Raw genomic sequence first — 27,736 nt, forward strand, 5'->3', positions numbered from 1 at the left:
TTTACACTGTACCAATAGAACCATGCTTTGGTTTCAGATGGTCTGTTAACCTGCATGTTGGAGCTGTCGCTGACAGACAAGCCTATGTCCTTTAGATTAGAATATGCCACACACAGAAATGTAGCTGCCTTTCACATATAAACATGACTGAGATATCTGATAGCTGCCAGTGTATATGAGAGGATTTACAGAGAAAACATTAACAATGAAAACCAATGTAACTCTCCAGTGTGCAGTAACTATAACATCCTTGTCTCAAAGCAGTCTTCTTGTAGCCTGACTGACACACAGGCCCACGTGGTACACAGTGAGAGGAGAGCTTGTGGTAGGAGCGTGTTAGCCAGGCAAATCTTCTTGCAATTCTGGGGCTTTTCATGAACCAGTGCAGCCAAAACGAACATGTAACTAACGTGTCATTCTGGGAGAGACTTTGATACTGACCCAGAGTCATTTTCTAGGGGGATTTGTATATTAATAACTGACTCATTGATCTGCTTAAGCAGCACTACGTCACCATACATAGCCTTATGTAGCAGTGAAGGATTTCTGGTGTTGTTGTTGTTGTTGTATATAGATCGTCATTGCTGACTTTTTGTTGTAATTTGTTTGTTTAATACAATACATTTTGTAAATGTTTCCTGTTTATAGGCCTATGCATGATGTATTTATTGCAGAATCACCATATTAAATGTTGATATTTAAATTGCCTGTTTAGTATTCATGTGAGATATATATTATTTCTATGGTACTTTTAACATTTATTTTTATTGAGGAAAAAAATGAAACAATGAGACATTCAACACAGAAACATAAAATGTAAAACTAGTTGAAGATATAATGATGATTTAGAGATTACTTTGAACAAACAGAATGAATGATGATATAAACCAGGTACCATAATACAATCAGAATATAAGCTACAACAGAGATAAACAGAATTCATCGGTATAATCAAGCACACATCTAAAATAAAATGTTACATACATGACCAATATTTTATCTTGGGTTGCACATTACTTCATGGCACTGTTTCCACTGGTATTGTCCTCTGGTCAAATAAATTGTGACAAACATTTCCACATAACATGATTGTATTATGTACCAAATAAAATAATGCATAAATCAATTAACAAGCATACATACCACTCAACCTGTTTGTCCCTCTGCTGTCCTCAAGTATTTATGCATGCACAAGTTTTTTAAACTAACATCATATTTAACCAGTTTTGGGTTGTCCCTTTCCCCTCACACATACAGTAAGAACACTAAAGATGGGTTTGATAAAAACAAAACACACAAAACATTCTGAGGAAAACAAAGTACCAGGCTATAGCAGATTGCAAGAGCACAGATTTCAGTTTGCCACAAAAATAAAGCCACAACAACTACAAAAAGGATGATAGAGCTAGTTGGTTATATCCCCCAACACCCATAGGGGCATTAGGAGGATAGTAACTCCGCTGCTGTCCCACAGCCGGTGAGACTGCTTGCTGCCCTTTGTCCAGCACTTGAGGACCAACCCAAGCCAGGTCTGTCTTCAGGGGGAAGCTTAAAATGGAAGAGGAATGTGAAAATATATGATGTGTACTGTACATCACAATGCACACTATGTGTTAGGGTAATCACAGGGTGTAAATAGTATATATTGTTCTTACCCAAGTCGTTGACAAGATTAGGTTCATTAGTTTGGAGAGCTGTGTAGAAGGCTGATTTAATCAGTGGTCCTCCTGAGCGTAGAGCCTTGTACATAACTCTCATTTTTTTCTCACTGGTCTCGGCTACATCAATAATCGAATACATTTCATCTTGGATCATGTCCTCTCCCAGTAGGTCATCTGCTATAGCCATCACCATTGTGACCCTCTTGATTAGTGCACTCATGTGCTTATCCACAAACGCAGCACCTGGGATTTCAGGTGAAAGAGCCCCTTAGTACAGTGTACAGAAGAAAGCAAAAACTCGTATAGTAATGGTTGCGTAAAAAAAATGTATTTGAACAAAGACAGCCTATATCAAGGATGGCTTTTACCTGCAAGAACATCCTTCGCCCTTTTCTTTTGTTTCTTCTTCTTCTTTGTCTTCTCATCATTCCTGTTGTTTCGAAGTGGAACCTGTTGGTGGGAATCACACAGCCTTCCATCAACAAATTGAGACCTGTGTAGTTCTGCTAGTGGATTCTACAACCATTTAGGAGGTGAAACAGAAACAAGATATATCACTAACATCCTTTTATATACACTCTGGAGAAAATGCCGAAGAATTGTGAAAAGTGCAGAAATGACCATCAACCTCATTTTAATCTCACAGTGTCATTTGATTTGAAACTTTTCTTCAACTAATGTACAGGTAACTGTCAAAATAATGGAAACAAATTATTTTGAAAGCAGGAGCTTCCACACAGGTGTGATTCCTGAGTTAATTAAGTAATGAATATCCCATCATGCTTAGGGGCATGTATAAAGTGCTGGGCAGGCCATTATATTTTTCTTCGCACATATTTTTTTAGATTTTTCTTAACCTCAACCTCAACTTCAACATACAATCTGCAATCTGCCTCACTCAATGTGGAATGATTCTGCAATTTTCTTTACTTTTGAACCGGAACCCCCAACAGAAGCTAGCCAACTTACTAGCTAGTAGCTAGTAGTCAGCGGTCATCAGCTACCTGCTAGCGGTCATCAGCTACCTTTAGCCCGGACAACTCTCGCCAGTCTGCACAGCGTAACTCAAACCAGAGCAAATTGGACTTAATTCTCTCCATATCTCCGGATTCCTACCGCAAGCTCTGAACCTTTTCATCTGGATCATCACAGCTAGCTAGCTGCTATCTGATTGGCTTCTCCTGGCTAACGCCTCTGTCCCGAAGCAACCACCAATTAGCCTGGAACTAGCCTATGCTAGGCCCATCTCCCGGCTAGCTGAAGAGGTCCATCAGCTACTCCTTGGGCTACAATACCTATTTTACCAATTGGCCTGGACCACTTTTATTGCCGATACGGAGCCCCGTCGATCCTTCACGAATAGACTACAGACATAATCCGCCTGAGAGGGATTTCAACTGGCTCCCCCATTGCGACGTCCCCATCTGCTAGCCTGTGAATGCCCATCTGCTAGCCGCGGCCCGCTATCTGTCTAGAGCTCACCGGACTGTTAGCTGAAGAATTCCATCAGCCAATTATTTTCCTTTTTTATATTTATTTATTTTTTATTAAAAAAATAATAATTGGGCCACAATACCTATTTTGCCAATTGGCCTGGACCCTTTTACTACACGGAGCCCTGCTGATCCATCAAGACTGATCTGCCGACGTAACCGCACGAAGGGGCTACAACTGAGTAATTCCATCGCAACGTCCCTCTAAGGCCCTTCTGTTTGCCTGCTAGCCCCGGTCTGCTAGCTGTCTGAATCGCAGTATCTCCAGCTCGCCCAGCTACTCACTGGACCCAATGATCACTCGGCCACGCATGCCTCTCCCTAATGTCAATATGCCTTGTCCATTGCTGTTTCGGTTTGTAATTATTGCCTTATTTCATTGTAGAGCCTCTACAAAAATGAAATAAATTCATAAAAAATCCTACAATGTGATTTTCAGGATTTTTTTTCTCATTTTGTCTTTCATAGTTGAAGTGTACCTATGATGACAGGCCTCTCTCATCTTTTTAAGTTGTAGAACCTGCACAATTGGTGGCTGACTAAATACTTTTTTGCCCCACTGTATGTATATCTATCCTACCCTGCCTTTCTAAGGTCTTCAAATGCCAAGTTAACAAACAGATCACTGACCATTTCGAATCCCACCGTACCTTCTCCACTACGCAATCTGGTTTCTGAGCTGGTCATGGGTGCACCTCAGCCACTCTCAAGGTCCTAAACGGCATAATAACCTCCATCGATAAGAGGCAATACTGTGCAGCTGTTTTCCTCGACCTGGCCAAGGCTTTCGACTCTGTCAGTCACCACATTCTTATCGGCACTCAACAGCCTTGGTTTCTCAAATGACTGCCTTGCCTGGTTCACCAACTACTTCTCAGACACAGTTCAGTGTGTCAAATCGGAGGGCCTGTTGTCCGGACCTCTGGCAGTCTCTATGGGTGTGCCACAGGGTTCAATTCTCAGGCTGACTCTTTTCTCTGTATACATCAATGTTGTCGCTCTTGCTTCTGGGGATTCTCGGATCCACCTCTACGCAGACGACACTATTTTGTATACTTCTGGCCCTTCTTTGGACACTGTGTTAACTAACCTCCAGACGAGCTTCAATGCCATACAACACTCCTTCCGTGGCCTCCATCTGCTCTTAAATGCAAGTAAAACTAAATGCATGCTCTTCAACCGATCGCTGCCCACACCTGCCCGCCTGTCCAGCATCACTACTCTGGACGGTTCTGGTTTAGAATATGTGGACTACAAATACCTAGGTGTCTGGTTAGACTGTAAACTCTCCTTCCAGACTCACGTTAAGCATCTCCAATCCAAAATTAAATCTAGATTCGGCATCCTATTTCACAAACAAAGCATCCTTCACTCATGCTGCCAAACATACCCTTGTAAAACTGACTATCTTACCGATCCATGACTTCAGCGATGCCATTTATAAAATAGCCTCCAACACTTCTCAGCAAATTGGATCTAGTCTATCACAGTGCCATCCATTTTGTCACCAAGCCCCATATACTACCCACCACTGCGACCTGTATGATCTTGTTGGCTAGCCCTCGCTTCATATTCGTCGCCAAAGCCACTGGCTCCAGGTCATCTATAAGTCTTTGATAGCTTTGTTAGCTCACAGCTCACTGGTTACCATAGCAGCACCCACCCGTAGCACGTGCTCCAGCTGTTATATCTCACTGGTCACCCCCAAAGCCAATTCCTCATTTGGCTGCCTTTTCTTCCAGTTCTCTGCTGCCAATGACTGGAACAAACTGCAAAAATCACTGAAGCTGGAGACTCATATCTCCCTCACTAACTTTAAGCCCCAGCTGTCAACGCAGCTCACAGATCACTGCACCTGTACATAGCCCATTTGTAAATAGCCCATCCAACTACCTTCTCCCCCATTCTGTTATTTATTTTGCTCCTTTGCACCACAGTATCTCTACTTGCACCTCAGCTTCAATGCCATACAACACTCCTTCCGTGGCCTCCAACTGCTCTTAAACGCTAGTAAAACTGCCTGCACCCGCACGCCCGACTAGCATCACCACCCTGGATGGTTCCGACCTAGAATACGTGGACATCTATAAGTACCTAGGTGTCTGGCTAGACTGTAAACTCTCCTTCCAGACTCATATCAAACATCTCCAATCTAAAATCAAATCTAGAGTCAGCTTTCTATTTTGCAACCAAGCTTCCTTCACTCACGCCGCCACACTTACCCTGATAAAACTGACTATCCTACCGATCCTCGACTTCGGCGATGTCATCTACAAAATAGCTTCCAATACTCTACTCAGCAAACTGGATGCAGTTTATCACAGTGCCATCCGTTTTGTTACTAAAGCACCTTATACCACCCACCACTGCGACCTGTATGCTCTAGTCGGCTGGTCCTCGCTACATATTCGTCGCCAGACCCACTGGCTCCAGGTCATCTACAAGTCCATGCTAGGTAAAGCTCCGCCTTATCTCAGTTCACTGGTCACGATGGCGACACCCACCCGTAGCACGCGCTCCAGCAGGTGTATCTCACTGATCATCCCTAAAGTCAACACCTCATTTGGCCGCCTTTCCTTCCAGTTCTCTGCTGCCTGTGACTGGAACGAATTGCAAAAATCGCTGAAGTTGGAGACTTTTATCTCCCTCACCAACTTTAAACATCTGCTATCTGAGCAGCTAACCGATCGCTGCAGCTGTACATAGTCCATCGGGAAATAGCCCATCCAATCTACCTACCTCATCCCCATACTGTTTTTATTTATTTACTTTTCTGATCTTTTGCACACCAGTATCTCTACCTGCACATGACCATCTGATCATTTATCACTCCAGTGTTACTCTGCTAAATTGTAATTATTTGCCTACCTCATGCCTTTTGCACACAATGTATATAGACTCTTTCTTTTTTCTACTGTGTTATTGACTTGTTTATTGTTTACTCCATGTGTAACTCTGTGTTGGTATCTGTTCACACTGCTATGCTTTATCTTGGCCAGGTCGCAGTTGTAAATGAGAACTTGTTCTCAACTAGCCTACCTGGTTTAATAAAGGTGTTCTCAACTAGCCTACCTGGTTAAATAAAGGTGTTCTCAACTAGCCTACCTGGTTAAATAAAGGTGTTCTCAACTGGCCTACCTGGTTAAATAAAGGTGTTCTCAACTAGCCTACCTGGTTAAATAAAGGTGTTCTCAACTAGCCTACCTGGTTAAATAAAGGTGTTCTCAACTAGCCTACCTGGTTAAATAAAGGTGTTCTCAACTAGCCTACCTGGTTAAATAAAGGTGTTCTCAACTAGCCTACCTGGTTAAATAAAGGTGTTCTCAACTAGCCTACCTGGTTAAATAAAGGTGTTCTCAACTAGCCTACCTGGTTAAATAAAGGTGTTCTCAACTGGCCTACCTGGTTAAATAAAGGTGTTCTCAACTGGCCTACCTGGTTAAATAAAGGTGTTCTCAACTAGCCTACCTGGTTAAATAAAGGTGTTCTACACTAGCCTACCTGGTTAAATAAAGGTGTTCTCAACTAGCCTACCTGGTTTAATAAAGGTGTTCTCAACTGGCCTACCTGGTTAAATAAAGGTGTTCTCAACTGGCCTACCTGGTTAAATAAAGGTGTTCTCAACTAGCCTACCTGGTTAAATAAAGGTGTTCTCAACTGGCCTACCTGGTTAAATAAAGGTGTTCTCAACTGGCCTACCTGGTTAAATAAAGGTGTTCTCAACTGGCCTACCTGGTTAAATAAAGGTGTTCTCAACTGGCCTACCTGGTTAAATAAAGGTGTTCTCAACTAGCCTACCTGGTTTAATAAAGGTGTTCTCAACTAGCCTACCTGGTTTAATAAAGGTGTTCTCAACTGGCCTACCTGGTTAAATAAAGGTGTTCTCAACTGGCCTACCTGGTTAAATAAAGGTGTTCTCAACTAGCCTACCTGGTTAAATAAAGGTGTTCTCAACTAGCCTACCTGGTTAAATAAAGGTGTTCTCAACTAGCCTACCTGGTTAAATAAAGGTGTTCTCAACTAGCCTACCTGGTTAAATAAAGGTGTTCTCAACTAGCCTACCTGGTTTAATAAAGGTGTTCTCAACTAGCCTACCTGGTTAAATAAAGGTGTTCTCAACTAGCCTACCTGGTTAAATAAAGGTGTTCTCAACTGGCCTACCTGGTTAAATAAAGGTGTTCTCAACTAGCCTACCTGGTTAAATAAAGGTGTTCTCAACTAGCCTACCTGGTTAAATAAAGGTGTTCTCAACTAGCCTACCTGGTTAAATAAAGGTGTTCTCAACTGGCCTACCTGGTTAAATAAAGGTGTTCTCAACTGGCCTACCTGGTCAATTAAAGGTGTTCTCAACTGGCCTACCTGGTTAAATAAAGGTGTTCTCAACTGGCCTACCTGGTTAAATAAAGGTGTTCTCAACTAGCCTACCTGGTTTAATAAAGGTGTTCTCAACTAGCCTACCTGGTTTAATAAAGGTGTTCTCAACTGGCCTACCTGGTTAAATAAAGGTGTTCTCAACTGGCCTACCTGGTTAAATAAAGGTGTTCTCAACTAGCCTACCTGGTTAAATAAAGGTGTTCTCAACTAGCCTACCTGGTTAAATAAAGGTGTTCTCAACTAGCCTACCTGGTTAAATAAAGGTGTTCTCAACTAGCCTACCTGGTTAAATAAAGGTGTTCTCAACTAGCCTACCTGGTTTAATAAAGGTGTTCTCAACTAGCCTACCTGGTTAAATAAAGGTGTTCTCAACTAGCCTACCTGGTTAAATAAAGGTGTTCTCAACTGGCCTACCTGGTTAAATAAAGGTGTTCTCAACTAGCCTACCTGGTTAAATAAAGGTGTTCTCAACTAGCCTACCTGGTTAAATAAAGGTGTTCTCAACTAGCCTACCTGGTTAAATAAAGGTGTTCTCAACTGGCCTACCTGGTTAAATAAAGGTGTTCTCAACTAGCCTACCTGGTTAAATAAAGGTGTTCTCAACTAGCCTACCTGGTTTAATAAAGGTGTTCTCAACTAGCCTACCTGGTTTAATAAAGGTGTTCTCAACTAGCCTACCTGGTTAAATAAAGGTGTTCTCAACTAGCCTACCTGGTTTAATAAAGGTGTTCTCAACTAGCCTACCTGGTTTAATAAAGGTGTTCTCAACTAGCCTACCTGGTTTAATAAAGGTGAAAAAAACAACAAACAAAAAAAACATCTTCTGCACATCTATCACTCCAGTGTTTAATTGCTATATTGTAATTATTTTACAACTATGGCCTATTTATTGCCTTACCGCCCTTATCCTACCTCATTTGCACACACTGTATATAGACGTTTCCTATTGTATTATTGACTGCATGACTGCATGTTTGTTTATTCCATGTGTAACTCTGTGTTGTTTTTTGTGTCGCACTGCTTTTCTTTATCTTGGCCAGGTTGCAGTTGTAAATGAGAACTTGTTTTCAACTAGCCTACCTGGTTAAATAAAGGTGAAATAAAATAAAGATATTACAAATTATTTTCACCATTATTTTCGGCTACCTTAGCTGTGGATGACAATAGGATGACAATGCTCCCATCCATAGGACACGAGTGGTTACTGAATGGTTTGATGAGCATGAAAACAATGTGAGCCATAAGCCACGGCTGTTTCTGTCACCAGATCTCAACCCAATTGAACACTTCTGGGAGATTTTGGAGGGGTGCCTGAGTCTACGTTTTCTACCACCATCAACAAAACACAATTTTATGGAATTTTTTGTGTGAAAATGGTGTTGGATTCCACCAATAGAGTTCCAGACACTTGTAGAATCTATGCCAAGCTGTTCTGGCTCGTGGTCGCCCAACGCCCTATTAAAACACTTTATGTTGGTGTTGACTTTATTTTGGCAGTTACCTGCTCAGATGTCGTTTCCTTCCCCGAGCTGTGTTCTGGAACACTACAATGATAAAAACAAGAAGTTCTGTAAGTAATTGAATTCAGAATAAATACAAAATAAAAGACCAGCACAAACAAAAGTATTTGTTGATATGTGTCTGTAAGCTAATTATAAAGTCAAATCATTCAGACTCTTTATAGAGGACATGGAGGACAACACAGACATACTTAAGAATACATAATCAGAATGGTATAAATGCCACTGTCTAGTCACTTTCCATCAACTCTGAAAAACAACAACAACATTATAGTTTACTTGGTCCTTTGACAGCTTAGGGCAAAATTCAATCTGTATTTCCAAAGATCCGTGTTATAGCGTGATTGAAAATTAAAAACAATTTCAGAAAATTTGCTTTAAAACTGCAACATTTTCTCTCATCCTCATGGCAAACTTTGTAGAATAGCAGGGAATCAGTACAGGGATTCTTCAAAGTCGGGACAATACTTGACCGGCAGGGAAGCTGTATTTTTATAGTAAAAAAATAAAATAAAAAAAATAATCCTTGCAGTATTTGAGTTATAAATTTACGTTTTGGTGGGGCCTACCAAATGGCGTCACTACAGACCCGGGTTCGATCCTGTATCACAAATGGCTGTGATCGGGAGTCCCATAGGGCGGCGCACAATTGTCCCAGCACCGTGGGGGCTTTACTTGGCTCATCTCGCTCTCGTGGCGGGCCTGGTGCCTGCAGGCTGACCTCGGTCGTCAGTTGAACGATGTTTCCTCCGACACGTTGGTGTGGCTGGCTTCCGGGTTAAGCGGGCCGGTGTTAAGAAGCGCGGTTTGGCGGGTCATGTTTCGGGGGACACATGACTTGAAGTAGTTGACTGCTCAACTGTTCCATGGTGTTCCATAAAGTAGTTGGCTGCTCAGCTGTTCCATGGTGTTCCATAAAGTAGTTGGCTGCTCAGCTGTTCCATGGTGTTCCATAAAGTAGTTGGCTGCTCAGCTGTTCCATGGTGTTCCATAAAGTAGTTGGCTGCTCAGCTGTTCCATGGTGTTCCATAAAGTAGTTGACTGCTCAGCTGTTCCATGGTGTTCCATAAAGTAGTTGGCTGCTCAGCTGTTCCATGGTGTTCCATAAAGTAGTTGACTGCTCAACTGTTCCATGGTGTTCCATAATGTAGTTGGCTACTCAGCTGTTCCATGGTGTTCCATAAAGTAGTTGGCTGCTCAGCTGTTCCATGATGTTCCATAAAGTAGTTGGCTGCTCAGCTGTTCCATGGTGTTCCATAAAGTAGTTGACTGCTCAGCTGTTCCATGGTGTTCCATGAAGTAGTTGGCTGCTCAGCTGTTCCATGGTGTTCCATAAAGTAGTTGACTGCTCAGCTGTTCCATGGTGTTCCATAAAGTAGTTGGCTGCTCAGCTGTTCCATGGTGTTCCATAAAGTAGTTGGCTGCTCAGCTGTTCCATAAAGTAGTTGGCTGCTCAGCTGTTCCATGGTGTTCCATAAAGTAGTTGGCTGCTCAGCTTTTCCATGGTGTTCCATAAAGTAGTTGGCTGCTCAGCTGTTCCATGGTGTTCCATAAAGTAGTTGACTGCTCAGCTGTTCCATGGTGTTCCATAAAGTAGTTGACTGCTCAGCTGTTCCATGGTGTTCCATAAAGTAGTTGGCTGCTCAGCTGTTCCATGGTGTTCCATAAAGTAGTTGGCTGCTCAGCTGTTCCATGGTGTTCCATAAAGTAGTTGACTGCTCAACTGTTCCATGGTGTTCCATAAAGTAGTTGACTGCTCAGCTGTTCCATGGCCAGGTGTGTGTTATTCCCTCATTAGTTGATTTACAAGTAAGCAGATTAAAGGTCTTCAGTTGATTTCAAGTGTCACATTTGCATTTGGAATCTGTCTGGTATGGCAACTGCTTGGCCTCCGTCCGCAAGGCACTACAGAGGTACGGCCCACTACATCACTTGGGCCAAGCTTCCTGCCATCCAGGACCTCTATACCAGGCGGTGTCAGAGGAAGGCCCTAAAAATTGTCAAAGACTCCAGCCACCATTTTCATAGAGTGTTCTCTCTGCTACCACACGGCAAGCGGTACCGGAGACCCAAGTCTAGGTCCAAGAGGCTTCTAAACAGCTTCTACCCCCAAGCCGTAAGACTCCTGAACATCTAATCAAATGGCTACCCAGACTACAGTGCCTTGCGAAAGTATTCGGCCCCCTTGAACTTTGCGACCTTTTGCCACATTTCAGGCTTCAAACATAAAGATATAAAACTGTATTTTTTTGTGAAGAATCAACAACAAGTGGGACACAATCATGAAGTGGAACGACATTTATTGGATATTTCAAACTTTTTTAACAAATCCAAAACTGAAAAATTGGGCGTGCAAAATTATTCAGCCCCCTTAAGTTAATACTTTGTAGCGCCACCTTTTGCTGCGATTACAGCTGTAAGTCGCTTGGGGTATGTCTCTATCAGTTTTGCACATCGAGAGACTGAAATTTCTTCCCATTCCTCCTTGCAAAACAGCTCGAGCTCAGTGAGGTTGGATGGAGAGCATTTGTGAACAGCAGTTTTCAGTTCTTTCCACAGATTCTCGATTGGATTCAGGTCTGGACTTTGACTTGGCCATTCTAACACCTGGATATGTTTATTTTTGAACCATTCCATTGTAGATTTTGCTTTATGTTTTGGATCATTGTCTTGTTGGAAGACAAATCTCCGTCCCAGTCTCAGGTCTTTTGCAGACTCCATCAGGTTTTCTTCCAGAATGGTCCTGTATTTGGCTCCATCCATCTTCCCATCAATTTTAACCATCTTCCCTGTCCCTGCTGAAGAAAAGCAGGCCCAAACCATGATGCTGCCACCACCATGTTTGACAGTGGGCATGGTGTGTTCAGGGTGATGAGCTGTGTTGCTTTTACGCCAAACATAACGTTTTGCATTGTTGCCAAAAAGTTCAATTTTGGTTTCATCTGACCAGAGCACCTTCTTCCACATGTTTGTTGTGTCTCCCAGGTGGCTTGTGGCAAACTTTAAACAACACTTTTTATGGATATCTTTAAGAAATGGCTTTCTTCTTGCCACTCTTCCATAAAGGCCAGATTTGTGCAATATACGACTGATTGTTGTCCTATGGACAGAGTCTCCCACCTCAGCTGTAGATCTCTGCAGTTCATCCAGAGTGATCATGGGCCTCTTGGCTGCATCTCTGATCAGTCTTCTCCTTGTATGAGCTGAAAGTTTAGAGGGACGGCCAGGTCTTGGTAGATTTGCAGTGGTCTGATACTCCTTCCATTTCAATATTATTGCTTGCACAGTGCTCCTTGGGATGTTTAAAGCTTGGGAAATCTTTTTGTATCCAAATCCGGCTTTAAACTTCTTCACAACAGTATCTCGGACCTGCCTGGTGTGTTCCTTGTTCTTCATGATGCTCTCTGCGCTTTTAACGGACCTCTGAGACTATCACAGTGCAGGTGCATTTATACGGAGACTTGATTACACACAGGTGGATTGTATTTATCATCATTAGTCATTTAGGTCAACATTGGATCATTCAGAGATCCTCACTGAACTTCTGGAGTGCGTTTGCTGCACTGAAAGTAAAGGGGCTGAATAATTTTGCACGCCCAATCTTTCAGTTTTTTATTTGTTAAAAAAGTTTGAAATATCCAATAAATGTCGTTCCACTTCATGATTGTGTCCCACTTGTTGTTGATTCTTCACAAAAAAATACAGTTTTATATCTTTATGTTTGAAGCCTGAAATGTGGCAAAAGGTCACAAAGTTCAAGGGGGCCGAATACTTTCGCAAGGCACTGTAATTGCATGCCCCCCCCCTTTTACACTGCTGCTACTCTCTGTTGTTATCATCTATGCATAGTCACTTTAATAATAACTCTACCTACATGTACATGGTTTCTTCTTGTCTTTCTTATATCTCTCAGATATAGGACAGACATTTCAAAACAAACTATATTTTTTTACCATGTATGAGTCACAGGAGGTTGGTGGAACCTTAATTGGGGAAGACAGGCTTGTTGTAATGGCTGGAGCGGAATCAGTGGAATGGTATCAAATACATCAAACATGGTTTGATGCCATTCCTTTCTCTTCGTTCCAGCCATCATCATGAGCCGTCCTCCCCCCAGCAGCCTCCACTGGTATGAATATGTTATTCAATGTAAGGCCAAATTCAAGGTTTCATAAAACATTGGATACTTACAGGGATCCTAACATTCCAAATCAATTAGCTAAATGATCCTTGGTATGACCTCTTAAAACTATTCCATATGTTAGCTTAGTAGAAACCTAGCTGTGGACCCTGAGACCTATTTATTTAATTAGACAAGTCAGTTAAGAACAAATTCTTAATTACATTGACAGCCTACCAGGGAACAGTGGGTTAACTGCCTTGTTCAGGGGCAGAATTACACATTTTTATCTTGTCAGCCCAGGGATTTAATCCAGTAATCTTTCAGTTATTGGCCCAACACTCTAACCACTAGGCTACCTTATGGGGTTTTAAAGTGCGGCTCATCAGTGCTACAGATTGAACCTACTTTGTTTCAGACTTTCAAATGTATGGTTTTATGTGGAGCAGTGAGTCTTTACCGTTTCTCATCTTCAACATCTGTGATAGGTTTACTCATCATTTTTTCATGGGCGCTCTTCACTATCTCATAGTGCTCAGATATATCTGCAACAAAGACAATACATTACTTTTGGGGGATTTGTGTTGTTTTAGTTTTTCTAACCTTACCCTAACACTTACTTTAACCACTCAGTAACATGATTCCCCTTCCTTTACTACTACTGGTATGGCATTGACATTTGGCATTGTAATTTACATTTGCAGCTGGAAATTGTACATGTATAACGTGGAATATTGCAGTATATATGTATTTGAACCATACATGTGAGATGGAAACATCAGCAACTATACTTTCATAGTTTCTTTGATTTACCTGGGAGAGGTAGCTCATTGTGGAGTGACTGCTTCACAGCTTCCTTTAGTTTAGACCTTAGCTCCTGCACAATGTGTTCCTAACGGAAGTAAAAAGGAGACATAATAAACATTTTGTAAACATTTTCTAATTTTGTATTTGATCATTTTGACAGTACAGTGGTTGTGGCATGAATATATAACCTTTAATGTCCTTGTGTACTTTGTGTCACAAATGTTAAAAGGTTAACATTAGAAACTGTGGCCAGGTAAGCAAAACAAAAGCATGGATTGCTGTCGTACCTTGTCCATAGACTGCTTACAGGGTCACCAATATGTCATGTTGTAGTTTGGGTGAAATATCCCTGTACCAAAACGTTTTCACCATCATTGTAAAGCCCTAGTTATTTGGTTGATTTGAGGAAGTAATTTCTGAAGAGAATAATTTCTTTCATGTGATTAGGGATTCATTTACATTTGTGCCTCATGTTTAAGGCACTGCATGTGCCTGTCACTGCAGTACCTGGTTCAAATCCAGGCTGTGTCACATGATCGGGAGTCCCATAGGGCAGTGCACAATTGGCCCAGAGTCATCTGTGGCAGGCTGTCATTGTAAATAAGAATTTGTTCTTAACTGACATGCCTAGTTAAATAAAAATGATGTTAAAGGGAAACTGCATGCAAGAACCACCTTTTCTGGTTGAAATTGGCCTATTTGGCATTGATATTAGTCATAAACATTTATTCCAGTGCCATCATTTATTAAAAGTATGATTATTTTGGTAATAAAGTCAGTATATTCAAAAACTGAGTTTTGTGAGGTCCTCATTACATACAGTGCCTTGCGAAAGTATTCGGCCCCCTTGAACTTTGCGACCTTTTGCCACATTTCAGGCTTCAAACATAAAGATATAAAACTGTATTTTTTTGTGAAGAATCAACAACAAGTGGGACACAATCATGAAGTGGAACGACATTTATTGGATATTTCAAACTTTTTTAACAAATCAAAAACTGAAAGATTGGGCGTGCAAAATTATTCAGCCCCTTTACTTTCAGTGCAGCAAACTCTCTCCAGAAGTTCAGTGAGGATCTCTGAATGATCCAATGTTGACCTAAATGACTAATGATGATAAATACAATCCACCTGTGTGTAATCAAGTCTCCGTATAAATGCACCTGCACTGTGATAGTCTCAGAGGTCCGTTAAAAGCGCAGAGAGCATCATGAAGAACAAGGAACACACCAGGCAGGTCCGAGATACTGTTGTGAATAAGTTTAAAGCCGGATTTGGATACAAAAAGATTTCCCAAGCTTTAAACATCCCAAGGAGCACTGTGCAAGCAAGATAATATTGAAATGGAAGGAGTATCAGACCACTGCAAATCTACCAAGACCTGGCCGTCCCTCTAAACTGTCAGCTCATACAAGGAGAAGACTGATCAGAGATGCAGCCAAGAGGCCCATGATCACTCTGGATGAACTGCAGAGATCTACAGCTGAGGTGGGAGACTCTGTCCATAGGACAACAATCAGTCGTATATTGCACAAATCTGGCCTTTATGGAAGAGTGGCAAGAAGAAAGCCATTTCTTAAAGATATCCATAAAAAGTGTTGTTTAAAGTGTGCCACAAGCCACCTGGGAGACATACCAAACATGTGGAAGAAGGTGCTCTGGTCAGATGACACCAAAATTGAACTTTTTGGCAACAAAGCAAAACGCTATGTTTGGCGTAAAAGCAACACAGCTGAACACACCATCCCCACTGTCAAACATGGTGGTGGCAGCATCATGGTTTGGGCCTGCTTTTCTTCAGCAGGGACAGGGAAGATGGTTAAAATTGATGGGAAGATGGATGGAGCCAAATACAGGACCATTCTGGAAGAAAACCTGATGGAGTCTGCAAAAGACCTGAGACTGGGACGGAGATTTGTCTTCCAACAAGACAATGATCCAAAACATAAAGCAAAATCTACAATGGAATGGTTCAAAAATAAACATATCCATGTGTTAGAATGGCCAAGTCAAAGTCCAGACCTGAATCCAATCGAGAATCTGTGGAAAGAACTGAAAACTGCTGTTCACAAATGCTCTCCATCCAACCTCACTGAGCTCGAGCTGTTTTGCAAGGAGGAATGGGAAGAAATTTCAGTCTCTCGATGTGCAAAACTGATAGAGACATACCCCAAGCGACTTACAGCTGTAATCGCAGCAAAAGGTGGCGCTACAAAGTATTAACTTAAGGGGGCTGAATAATTTTGCACGCCCAATTTTTCAGTTTTTGATTTGTTAAAAAAGTTTGAAATATCCAATAAATGTCGTTCCACTTCATGATTGTGTCCCACTTGTTGTTGATTCTTCACAAAAAAATACAGTTTTATATCTTTATGTTTGAAGCCTGAAATGTGGCAAAAGGTCGCAAAGTTCAAGGGGGCCGAATACTTTCGCAAGGCACTGTACATGAGGGTTGGGTTCGGATTACAATCACGCCCACTTGCCCAGTAACACAGGATTGTAAAGCCTACGAAGAATTGTCTGTACGAAGAAACAGCTGCGTTGATTCACTCTATCCAATCATAGCAGCAAACCGTGAGAGAGACCTGCCTGTTATGCAGCACCTCAGACGTGTTAACATAAGAAAAGACATCGCCAATGTTATGTTGAAAGAACACGTATCCCCTAAGTCCTTTATGGAGAGGCCACTTGCTGATGTGTTTGATACTGATCACTCCAGTCTGCTACTGTTTTGGGCAAAATGAGAATTGAGACGATGCACACTTGCATCCCTATTGCCACTTGTAACATGATTCGCTATGAAACTGTTACATGAACTGAAACCTTGTTTAATACTGTAAGAAATATATATATTTTTAAACATTGAACATTTGATAGTCAAATAATATTCTAAAGGAAGGTGAGCTGGTTTCACTATTTTTGGCAATTTTCTGGTGTTTTGTGGTGGAAAACTGAGTGCGTCGCGCATAACACCAATTGTGATAATATTAACACTTCAATAATTGAATTGAAACAGTGACATAAAAAGTATCCTACCCTGAGCTTGGCTAGGAGTGTCAGCATCTTCCCCTTAGCATCGTGGAACATGGTGCTCTTTGATGACTCAATGTGACTCTCGAGTATGTCCTGCATTCTCTTTAGGGATCCTTTCCCATGTACATCTGAAGCCTCTAAAAATCAGAGAGAAAAAGTTGACGAAGTAAGTTATTAAAAAGTCATTGTTAAGAGGTCACTTCTATCCAGTGATTGTTAAAGGGACAGTTCAGCGGATTGACATATTTAGATATTATATATTTTTTTTACTTACCTTGAAAACAGTCTATGAACCTTGTAACTGAAATCCACACCTTGGTTTTGTTAAACTTGTTTCTTTATTTCTTTATTTTTTTGTTAAACATTTTTCAGACTAAAAACCAATCTCACCCATTTAGCATGATTTAAATATTATGCCCAAATCATTATTTGCTGGCAATGGCTAACAAAACGAAAGTGTGGATTGTAGTCATTCCTTGTTTTCAGGGTTAAGGAAATGAACATCTAAATATCACATTTTGCAGAACTATTATTTTACGATTGCTATTGACATGTATACTAAAGGGAATTACAGTGGCTTGCAAAAGTATTCAACCCCCTTGGCATTTGTCCTATTTTGCTGCCTTACAACCTGGAAATAAAATAGATTTTTTGGGTGTTTGTATCATCTGATTTACACAACATGCCTACCACTTTGAAGATGCAAAATACTTTTTATTGTGAAACAAACAAGAAATAAGACAAAAAAAACAGGAAACTTGAGTGTGCATAACTATTTACTCCCTGAAAGTCAATACTTTGTAGCGCCACCTTTTGCAGCTACCAGTCTCTTGTATTGCCAGTCACTTGGGGTATGTCTCTATAAGCTTGGCACATTCAGCCACTGGGAGTTTTGCCCATTCTTCAAGGCAAAACTGCTCCAGCTCCTTCAAGTTGGATGGATTCTGCTCGTGTACAGCAATCTTTAAGTCATACCACAGATTCTCAATTGGATTGAGTTTCCCTCAGAATTTCCCTGTATTTAGCGCCATCCATCATTCTTTCAATTCTGACCAGTTTCCCAGTCCCTGCCGAAGAAAAACATCCCCACAGCATGATGCGGCCACCACCATGCTTCACTGTGGGGATGGTATTCTCGGGGTTATGAGAGGAGTTGGGTTTGCGCCAGACATAGCATTTTCCTTGATAGCCAAAAAGCTACAATTTAGTCTCATCTGACCAGAGTACCTTTTCTTTCATATGTTTGGGGAGTCTTCCACATGCCTTTTGGTGTACACCAAATGTGTTAGCTTTTTAAGAAATGGCTTTGTTCTTGCCACTCTTCCATAAAGCCCACCTCTGTGGAGTGTACGGCTTAAAGTGGTCCTATGGACAGATGCTCACATCTCCGTTGTGGAGCTTTGCAGCACTTTCAGGGTTATCTTTGGTCTCTTTGTTGCCTCTCGGATTAATGCCCTCCTTGCCTGGTCCGTGAGTTTTGTTGGGTGGCTGCCTCTTGGCAGGTTTGTTGTGGTGCCATGTTCTGTCCATTGTTTAATAATGGATTTAATGGTGCTCCGTGGGATGTTCAAAGTTTTGGATATTTTTTTATATCCCAACCCTGATCTGCACTTCTCCACAATGTTGTCCCTGTGTCATGTACTGTCATGTTGTGTCTTGTCTCTGTCCTTTCCCTTCACCCTGTCTCCCTCTGCTGGTCGTTGTTAGGTTACCTTTTCTCCCCCTCTTTTCCCCCAGCTGTGCCTTGTCTCCTCCTAACCACCTCGTCACCCCTTTTCCCACCTGTTCCCTTTTTCCCTCTGATTAGGTCCCTATATCTCTCTCTGTTTCTGCTCCTGTCCTTGTCGGATTCTTGTTTGTTGTGTTTCATGCCTGAACCAGACTGTCGTCATGTTTGCTGTAACCTTGTCCTGTCCTGTCGGAATCTGCCGGTCTATCTGAGCCTACCTTTGTTTGGTTATTAAAGAAGCTCTGTTTAAGTTAGTTCGCTTTTGGGTCCTCATTCACTCACCGTAACAGAAGAATCCGACCCATCCAAGTACTAACCAGGCCCGACCCTGCTTAGCTTCCGAGATCAGACGAGATCAGGCGTACTCAGGCCGGTGTGGCCGTAAGCGATGCTAGGCAGACACGAGCAGGAATTGTCTGCTGCTCGACATGCCGTTGAGACCCTGGCCACCCAAGTCTCCAACCTCACAGAACAGGTTCACCATCTCCGCCTCGATCCACCGGCCACTTCCAGGGCTCTCGAATCTCCGGAGCCCAGAATCAATAACCCGCCGTGTTACTCTGGGGAGCCCACTGAATGCCGCTCGTTCCTCACCCAGTGTGATATTGTGTTTTCTCTCCAGCCCAACACTTACTCCAGGAGCACTGCTCGTGTCGCCTACGTCATATCTCTCCTTATTGGACGGGCTCGTGAGTGGGGCGCGGCAGTCTGGGAGGCAAGGGCTGAGTGTACTAACCAGTATCAGGACTTCAAGGAGGAGATGATACGGGTTTTTGATCGATCTGTTTTTGGGGAGGAGGCTTCCAGGGCCCTGTCTTCCCTATGTCAAGGTAATCGATCCATAACAGACTACTCTATTGAGTTTCGCACTCTTGCTGCCTCCAGTGGCTGGAACGAGCCGGCTTTGCTCGCTTGTTTTCTGGAGGGTCTCGGCGCAGAGGTAAAGGATGAGATTCTCTCCCGGGAGGTTCCTTCCAGCGTGGATTCCTTGATTGAACTCGCTATTCGCATTGAGCGACGGGTTGATCTTCGTCACCGAGCTCGTGGAAAGGAGCTCGCGTTCTCCGTTGCCCCCCTCTCCGCATCACTACCATCTTCCTCTGCCGGCTCGGGTGCTGAGCCCATGCAGCTGGGAGGTATCCGCATCTCGACTAAGGAGAGGGAACGGAGAATCACCAACCGCCTCTGTCTCTATTGCGGTTCCGCTGGTCATTTTGTCATTTCATGTCCAGTAAAAGGCCAGAGCTCATCAGTAAGCGGAGGGCTACTGGTGAGCGCTACTACTCCTGTCTCTCCTTCAAGATCCTGCACTACCTTGTCGGTCCATCTACGCTGGACCGGTTCGTCAGCTTCCTGCAGTGCCTTAATAGACTCTGGGGCGGAGGGCTGTTTTATGGACGAGACCTGGGCTCGGGAACATGACATTCCTCTCAGACAGTTAAAGGAGCCCACGGCCTTGTTCGCCCTGGATGGTAGTCCTCTCCCCAGGATTCAGCGTGAGACGCTACCTTTAACCCTCACTGTTTCTGGTAATCATAGTGAAACCATTTCTTTTTTAATTTTTCGTTCACCTTTTACACCTGTTGTTTTGGGCCATCCCTGGCTAGTTTGTCATAATCCTTCCATTAATTGGTCTAGTAATTCTATCCTCTCCTGGAACGTCTCTTGTCATGTGAAATGTTTAATGTCTGCTATCCCTCCTGTTTCCTCTGTCTCTTCTTCACAGGAGGAGCCTGGTGATTTGACAGGGGTGCCGGAGGAATATCACGATCTGCGCACGGTGTTCAGTCGGTCCAGGGCCACCTCTCTTCCTCCACACCGGTCGTATGATTGTAGTATTGATCTCCTTCCGGGAACCACCCCCCCCCCGGGGTAGACTATACTCTCTGTCGGCTCCCGAACGTAAGGCTCTCGAAGATTATTTGTCTGTAGCTCTTGACGCGGGTACCATAGTCCCCTCCTCCTCTCCCGCCGGAGCGGGGTTTTTTTTTGTCAAGAAGAAGGACGGGTCTCTGCGCCCCTGCATAGATTATCGAGGGCTGAATGACATAACAGTGAAGAATCGTTATCCGCTTCCTCTTATGTCTTCAGCCTTCGAGATCCTGCAGGGAGCCAGGTTTTTCACTAAGTTGGACCTTCGTAACGCTTACCATCTCGTGCGCATCAGGGAGGGGGACGAGTGGAAGACGGCGTTTAACACTCCGTTAGGGCACTTTGAATACCGGGTTCTTCCTTTCGGCCTCGCTAACGCTCCAGCTGTCTTTCAGGCATTAGTCAATGATGTCCTGAGAGACATGCTGAACATCTTTGTTTTCGTTTACCTTGACGATATCCTGATTTTTTCACCGTCACTCCAGATTCATGTTCAGCACGTTCGACGTGTCCTCCAGCGCCTTTTAGAGAATTGTCTTTTTGTGAAGGCTGAGAAGTGCACTTTTCATGCCTCCTCCGTCACATTTCTCGGTTCTGTTATTTCCGCTGAAGGCATTAAGATGGATCCCGCTAAGGTCCAAGCTGTCATTGATTGGCCCGTCCCTAAGTCACGCGTCGAGCTGCAGCGCTTTCTCGGCTTCGCGAACTTCTATCGTCGTTTCATCCGTAATTTCGGTCAGGTGGCAGCTCCTCTCACAGCCCTTACTTCTGTCAAGACGTGCTTTAAGTGGTCCGTTTCCGCCCAGGGAGCTTTTGATCTCCTCAAGAATCGTTTTACATCCGCTCCTATCCTTGTTACACCTGACGTCTCTAGACAGTTCGTTGTCGAGGTTGACGCGTCAGAGGTGGGCGTGGGAGCCATTCTTTCTCAGCGCTCCCTCTCTGACGACAAGGTCCACCCATGCGCGTATTTTTCTCATCGCCTGTCGCCGTCGGAACGTAACTATGATGTGGGTAACCGCGAACTGCTCGCCATCCGGTTAGCCCTAGGCGAATGGCGACAGTGGTTGGAGGGGGCGACCGTTCCTTTTGTCGTTTGGACTGACCATAGGAACCTTGAGTACATCCGTTCTGCCAAACGACTTAATGCGCGTCAGGCGCGTTGGGCGCTGTTTTTCGCTCGTTTCGAGTTCGTGATTTCTTATCGTCCGGGCTCTAAGAACACCAAGCCTGATGCTTTGTCTCGTCTCTTCAGTTCTTCAGTAGCCTCCACTGACCCCGAGGGGATTCTCCCTGAGGGGCGTGTTGTCGGGTTGACTGTCTGGGGAATTGAGAGGCAGGTAAAGCAAGCGCTCACTCACACTCCGTCGCCGCGCGCTTGTCCTAGGAACCTTCTTTTCGTTCCCGTTCCTACCCGTCTGGCCGTTCTTCAGTGGGCTCACTCTGCCAAGTTAGCCGGCCACCCTGGCGTTCGGGGTACGCTTGCTTCCATTCGCCAGCGTTTTTGGTGGCCCACCCGGGAGCATGACACGCGTCGTTTCGTGGCTGCTTGTTCGGTCTGCGCGCATACTAAGTCCGGTAACTCTCCTCCTGCCGGCCGTCTCAGGCCGCTTCCTATTCCCTCTCGACCGTGGTCTCACATCGCCTTAGATTTTGTCACCGGACTGCCTTCGTCAGCGGGGAAGACTGTTATTCTTACGGTTGTCGATAGGTTCTCTAAGGCGGCTCATTTCATTCCCCTTGCTAAGCTTCCTTCTGCTAAAGAGACGGCACAAATCATCATCGAGAATGTTTTCAGAATTCATGGCCTTCCGTCAGACGTCGTTTCGGACAGAGGTCCGCAATTCACGTCTCAATTTTGGAGGGAGTTTTGCCGTTTGATTGGGGCTTCCGTCAGTCTCTCTTCCGGCTTTCACCCCCAGTCTAACGGTCAAGCAGAACGGGCCAATCAGACTATTGGTCGCATCTTACGCAGTCTTTCTTTTCGCAACCCTGCGTCTTGGTCAGAACAGCTCCCCTGGGCAGAATACGCCCACAACTCGCTTCCTTCGTCTGCGACCGGGCTATCTCCTTTTCAGAGTAGCCTCGGGTACCAGCCTCCGCTGTTCTCATCTCAGTTCGCCGAGTCCAGCGTCCCCTCCGCTCAGGCTTTTGTCCAACGTTGCGAGCGCACCTGGAAGAGGGTCAGGTCTGCACTTTGCCGTTATAGGACGCAGACTGTGAGGGCTGCTAATAAGCGTAGAACTAAGAGTCCTAGATATTGTCGCGGTCAGAGAGTTTGGCTCTCCACTCAGAACCTTCCCCTTAAGACGGCTTCTCGCAAGTTGACCCCGCGGTTCATTGGTCCGTTCCGTATTTCTCGGGTCATTAATCCTGTCGCAGTTCGACTTCTTCTTCCGCGATACCTTCGTCGCGTCCACCCGGTCTTCCATGTCTCCTGCATCAAGCCCGTCCTTCGCGCCCCCGCTCGTCTCCCCCCCCCCCCCCCATCCTTGTCGAGGGCGCACCCATCTACAGGGTCCGTAGAATTTTGGACATGCGTCCTCGGGGCCGTGGTCACCAGTACCTCGTAGATTGGGAGGGGTACGGTCCTGAGGAGAGGAGTTGGGTTCCCTCTCGGGACGTGCTGGACCGTGCGCTGATCGAGGATTTCCTCCGTTGCCGCCAGATTTCCTCCTCGAGTGCGCCAGGAGGCGCTCGGTGAGTGGGGGGGTACTGTCATGTACTGTCATGTTGTGTCTTGTCTCTGTCCTTTCCCTTCACCCTGTCTCCCTCTGCTGGTCGTTGTTAGGTTACCTTTTCTCCCCCTCTTTTCCCCCAGCTGTGCCTTGTCTCCTCCTAACCACCTCGTCACCCCTTTTCCCACCTGTTCCCTTTTTCCCTCTGATTAGGTCCCTATATCTCTCTCTGTTTCTGCTCCTGTCCTTGTCGGATTCTTGTTTGTTGTGTTTCATGCCTGAACCAGACTGTCGTCATGTTTGCTGTAACCTTGTCCTGTCCTGTCGGAATCTGCCGGTCTATCTGAGCCTACCTTTGTTTGGTTATTAAAGAAGCTCTGTTTAAGTTAGTTCGCTTTTGGGTCCTCATTCACTCACCGTAACACCCTGACCTGTTTCGAGAGCTCCTTGGTCTTCATGGTGCCGCTTGCTTGGTGGTGCCCCTTGCTTAGTGGTGTTGCAGACTCTGGGGCCTTTCAGAACAGGTGTAGATATACTGAGATCATGTGACAGATCATGAGACACTTAAATAAAGTCTACCTGTATGCAATCCAACTAATTATGTGACTTCTGAAAGTAATTGGTTGTACCAGATCTTATTTAGGGGCTTCATAGCGAAGGGGGTAAATACATATGCACACAACACTTATCCGTTTTTAATTTTGTATAATTTTTTGAAATATATATATATTTTCATTTCACTTCACCATTTTGGACTAATTTGTGAATGTCCATTACATGAAATCCAAATAAAAATCCATTTAAATTACAGGTTGTAATACAACAAAATAGAGAAAAAATGCTAAGGGGATGAATACTTTTGCAAGGCACTGTATAGTGACAGATTAATGCTGACAGTTAGACTGACCTATATAGGAGGGGAGCATGGAGGTCATGATTGACTTGGTGAGTGAAGAGTAGATTGTCTTCTTCCTCTGGACGATCTCATTTTTAAGATCTGCTTTCAATTTGTGTTCCTTTTTGACACCAGACAAAATACTATTATGAATATTAGACTACTTAACATTACACTTTACTAGACCGCCATAATTGGAAGGTAGAGCATAGCACAGTACCATATATTAAACAGCTTCACAGATAACATCCAATCAAATGTACATAACACAGTTGTATTTCCACAAACCTCAGTTTTGAGGAATGCCAGCCGAGGAAACATGGTTTCTTCATCATAGCTCTCTAAGAGGATGCTGAAATTATCAATCTTTGCAGAGATAGATTTCTGAGATTTCCTAGAAGACATGATAATAACCATGTTACTCAAGTGGTGTGTCCCAATAAATGTGTCTGTAAGGCATTGAGAACATAACTTACTTGAATGTTTTTGAAAACATTTTTTTAATGGAATCGCACAGAGAGCTGCTCAGTGAAGCGTTCATGTTTGTTTTTACTCCATTTGTTGACCTGCAGAACCCCTGGCCGTTGCATACAGCTCTCAGGGTCTGGTGGTACCCTCCTCCTCCTTTTCCTTTCTGAAAAAACATAAAATATGATCATCCTATTGTCAGATTGGAGAAAAGATTGGAGTTTTCCTAATTTTATCTTGTTCTTAGAGCAGCTCTGCCTCCATTGAAGAAACAATTGTGATTGTTTAAGTTTTGGCAAGAAATGCATTCCAAGTAATTCCAATTAAGTTTAGAGTTAGGGTTTGGGGTGGCATATACGAACCAGGGACCATATGTGAGCTTTCATCCAACCAATCACATTTGTTCAAATCAAATTGAATTTGGCACATGCTTTGTAAACAACAGGTGTAAACTTACAGTGAAATGTTTACTTCTGGGCCAAACAATGCAGAGAGAGGAATAAATAGAAAAATAATAACACAAGGAATATATACACAATCAGTAATGATAACTTCGCTATATACAGCTGAAGTCAGAAGTTTAAATACACTTAGGTTGGAGTCATTAAAACTCGTTTTTCAACCACTCCACTTCAACCACTCTTGTTAACAAACTATAGTTTTGGCAAGTCGGTTAGGACATCTACTTTGTGCATGACACAAGGAATTTTTCCAACAATTGTTTACAGACAGATTATTTCGCTTATAAATTCACTGTATCACAATTCCAGTGGGTCAGCAGTTTACATGCACTAAGTTGACTGTGCCTTTAAAAAGCTTGGAAAATTCCTGAAAATGATGTCATGGCTTTAGAAGCTTCTGATAGACTAATTGACAACATTTGAGTCAATTGGAGGTGTACCTGTGGATGTATTTCAAGGCCTACCTTCAAACTCAGTGCCTCTTTGCTTGACATCATGGGAAAATCAAAAGAAATCAGCCAAGACCTCAGAAAAAAATGGTAGACCTCCACAAGTCTGGTTCATCCTTGGGAGCAATTTCCTGAAGGTACCACATTCATCTGTACAAACAATAGTATGCAAGTATAAACACCATGGGACCACGCAGCCGTCAAACCGCTCAGTAAGGAAACGTGTTCTGTCTCCTAGAGATGATCGTACTTTGGTGCGAAAGTGCAAATCAATCCCAGAACAACAGCAAAGGACCTTGTGAAGATGCTGGAGGAAACAGGTACAAAAGTATCTATATCCACAGTAAAACGAGTCCTATATCGACATAACCTGAAAGGCCGCTCAGCAAGGAAGAAGCCACTGCTCCAAAAACGCAAAAAAAAAGCCAGACTATGGTTTGCAAATGCACAAGGGGACAAAGATCGTACTTTTTGTAGAAATGTCCTCTGGTCTGATGAAACAAAAATAGAACTGTTTGGCCATAATGACCAAGCCGGAGAACACAATCCCAACTGTGAAGCACGGGGGTAGCAGAATCATGTTGTGGGGGTGCTTTGCTGCAGGAGGGACTGGTGCACTTCACAAAATAGATGGCATAATGAGGGAGGAAAATTATGTGAATATATTGAAGCAACATCTCAAGACATCAGTCAGGAAGTTAAAGCTTGGTCGCAAATGGGACAATGACCCCAAGCATACTTCCAAAGTTGTGGCAAAATGGCTTAAGGACAACAAAGTCAAGGTAGTGGAGTTGCCATCACAAAGTCCTGACCTCAATTCTATAGAAAATCTGTTGGCAAAACTGAAAAAGCGTGTGCGAGCAAGGAGGCCTACAAACCTGACTCAGTTACACCAGCTCTGTCAGGAGGAATGGGCCAAAATTCACCCAACTTATTGTGGGAAGCTTGTGGAAGGCTACCCAAAACATTTGACCCAAGTTAAACAATTTAAAGGCAATGCTACCAAATGCTAATTGAGTGTATGTGAACTTCTGACCCACTGGGAATGTGATGAAAGAAATAAAAGCTGAAATAAATCATTCTCTCTACTATTATTCTGACATTTCACATTCTTAAAATAAAGTGGTCACCCTAACTGACCTAAGACAGGGAATTTTTACTTGGATTAAATGTCAGGAATTGTGAAAAACTGAGTTTAAATGTATTTGGCTAAGGTGTAGGTAAACTTCCGACTTCAACTGTACATGGGGTACCAGTACCATGTCAATGTGCAGGGGTACGAGGTAATTGAGGTAGATATATACATATAGGTAGGGATAAAGTGACTAGGTAACATGATAGATAATAAACAGTAACAGCAGTGCATGCTATGAGTCAAAAGAGACAGTGCAAAAACGGTCAATGTAGATAGTTTGGGTAGGTATTGGTTAACTATTTAACTATTTAGCATACTAACAGATTAACAGACCATTGATCTTGAGAAAGAGCTGCATTTAGAACAAGGTTGAATAAATTACGCTCAGAACAAGATTGAATAATCTGGGCTCAGAACAAGATTTAATAAACTGCGCTCAGATCAAGTTTGAAGAAGTAAAACTCCATTGAACCCTGCTAGAACCTTATGGCCCAGCATAAGGTACCATTGACTTACTGGTGCTATCACTTCCTCCTTGGCTCTTGTCACACATGTCTTCTCTGACTCTAGCACTCCGGCTGAAAGGCACTTGTCAAACTCCATGTGAATGTCTGACATGAACTGGTCAATGTTCTGGAGCTCATCTTCCAGCCTTTGTTCTAGAAGTTTGTGCAATTTTTCTTTTTCGGTCTCCATCTTAAACACAACAGAGTACAACCAATCCGTAAACGTATTGAGATGGATCAAGGGTACATTCATTTAAAAAAAAGGCTAATGCATTAAAGGCAATACCGATTTGGTGATCTCATGGTTTACCACGTGGACCAGGGAGAGGATCCCATACGCTCCATTCACATAGTCTCTCATCACTTTTTCTGACCGTTGGTCGTTCAAGCTTTTCAGCAGAGCAGGTATCTCTGAAGACAAGATGTCTTTATTAATCTTTCTGTTTATGTAAAATTATCTTTAGGTAAACAATAATTGTATGAGCAGAGACAGTTGTTGTTAGATTCACATTCAGGGTGAGAATATGACTTTAGA

General features: G+C 43.3%; 1 protein-coding gene across 2 annotated transcripts; it reads right to left on the reverse strand.

The window, feature by feature from the left end:
• Positions 1-752: 752 nt before the first annotated feature.
• LOC110514412 (nuclear GTPase SLIP-GC) lies at positions 753-27,598 on the reverse strand. Of its 2 annotated transcripts, none has more exons than XM_036941723.1 (12): positions 27,488-27,598; positions 27,212-27,391; positions 24,659-24,816; positions 24,471-24,576; positions 24,195-24,303; positions 17,012-17,145; positions 13,982-14,060; positions 13,629-13,713; positions 9,030-9,072; positions 2,030-2,111; positions 1,656-1,904; positions 753-1,548 (listed from the first exon to the last, which is right to left on the reverse strand). In XM_036941723.1, the coding sequence occupies exons 1-12, from the start codon at positions 27,560-27,562 to the stop codon at positions 1,538-1,540; spliced, it is 1,311 nt and encodes a 436-aa protein (XP_036797618.1). In that variant the 5' UTR covers positions 27,563-27,598; the 3' UTR covers positions 753-1,537. The 2 variants fall into 2 exon arrangements, with proteins under 2 accessions (XP_036797618.1, XP_036797617.1); XM_036941722.1 differs by having other exon boundaries at positions 1,656-1,928.
• Between the last annotated feature and the right edge of the window lie 138 nt (positions 27,599-27,736).

The sequence above is a fragment of the Oncorhynchus mykiss genome, chromosome 13 (genome assembly GCF_013265735.2).
Source record: "Oncorhynchus mykiss isolate Arlee chromosome 13, USDA_OmykA_1.1, whole genome shotgun sequence".
Lineage (NCBI taxonomy): Eukaryota > Metazoa > Chordata > Actinopteri > Salmoniformes > Salmonidae > Oncorhynchus > Oncorhynchus mykiss.

Excerpts from the sequence above, each read along its gene's own strand:
- LOC110514412 (XM_036941722.1), bottom strand. The coding sequence starts at position 27,562 with ATGAGAGACTATGTGAATGGAGCGTATGGGATCCTCTCCCTGGTCCAC. Across the intron at positions 17,146-24,194 it reads CATGCTCCCCTCCTATATAG|AGGCTTCAGATGTACATGGG; the intron begins GTCAGTCTAACT and ends TCTGATTTTTAG. Across the intron at positions 13,714-13,981 it reads CAATGAGCTACCTCTCCCAG|ATATATCTGAGCACTATGAG; the intron begins GTAAATCAAAGA and ends TCTTTGTTGCAG.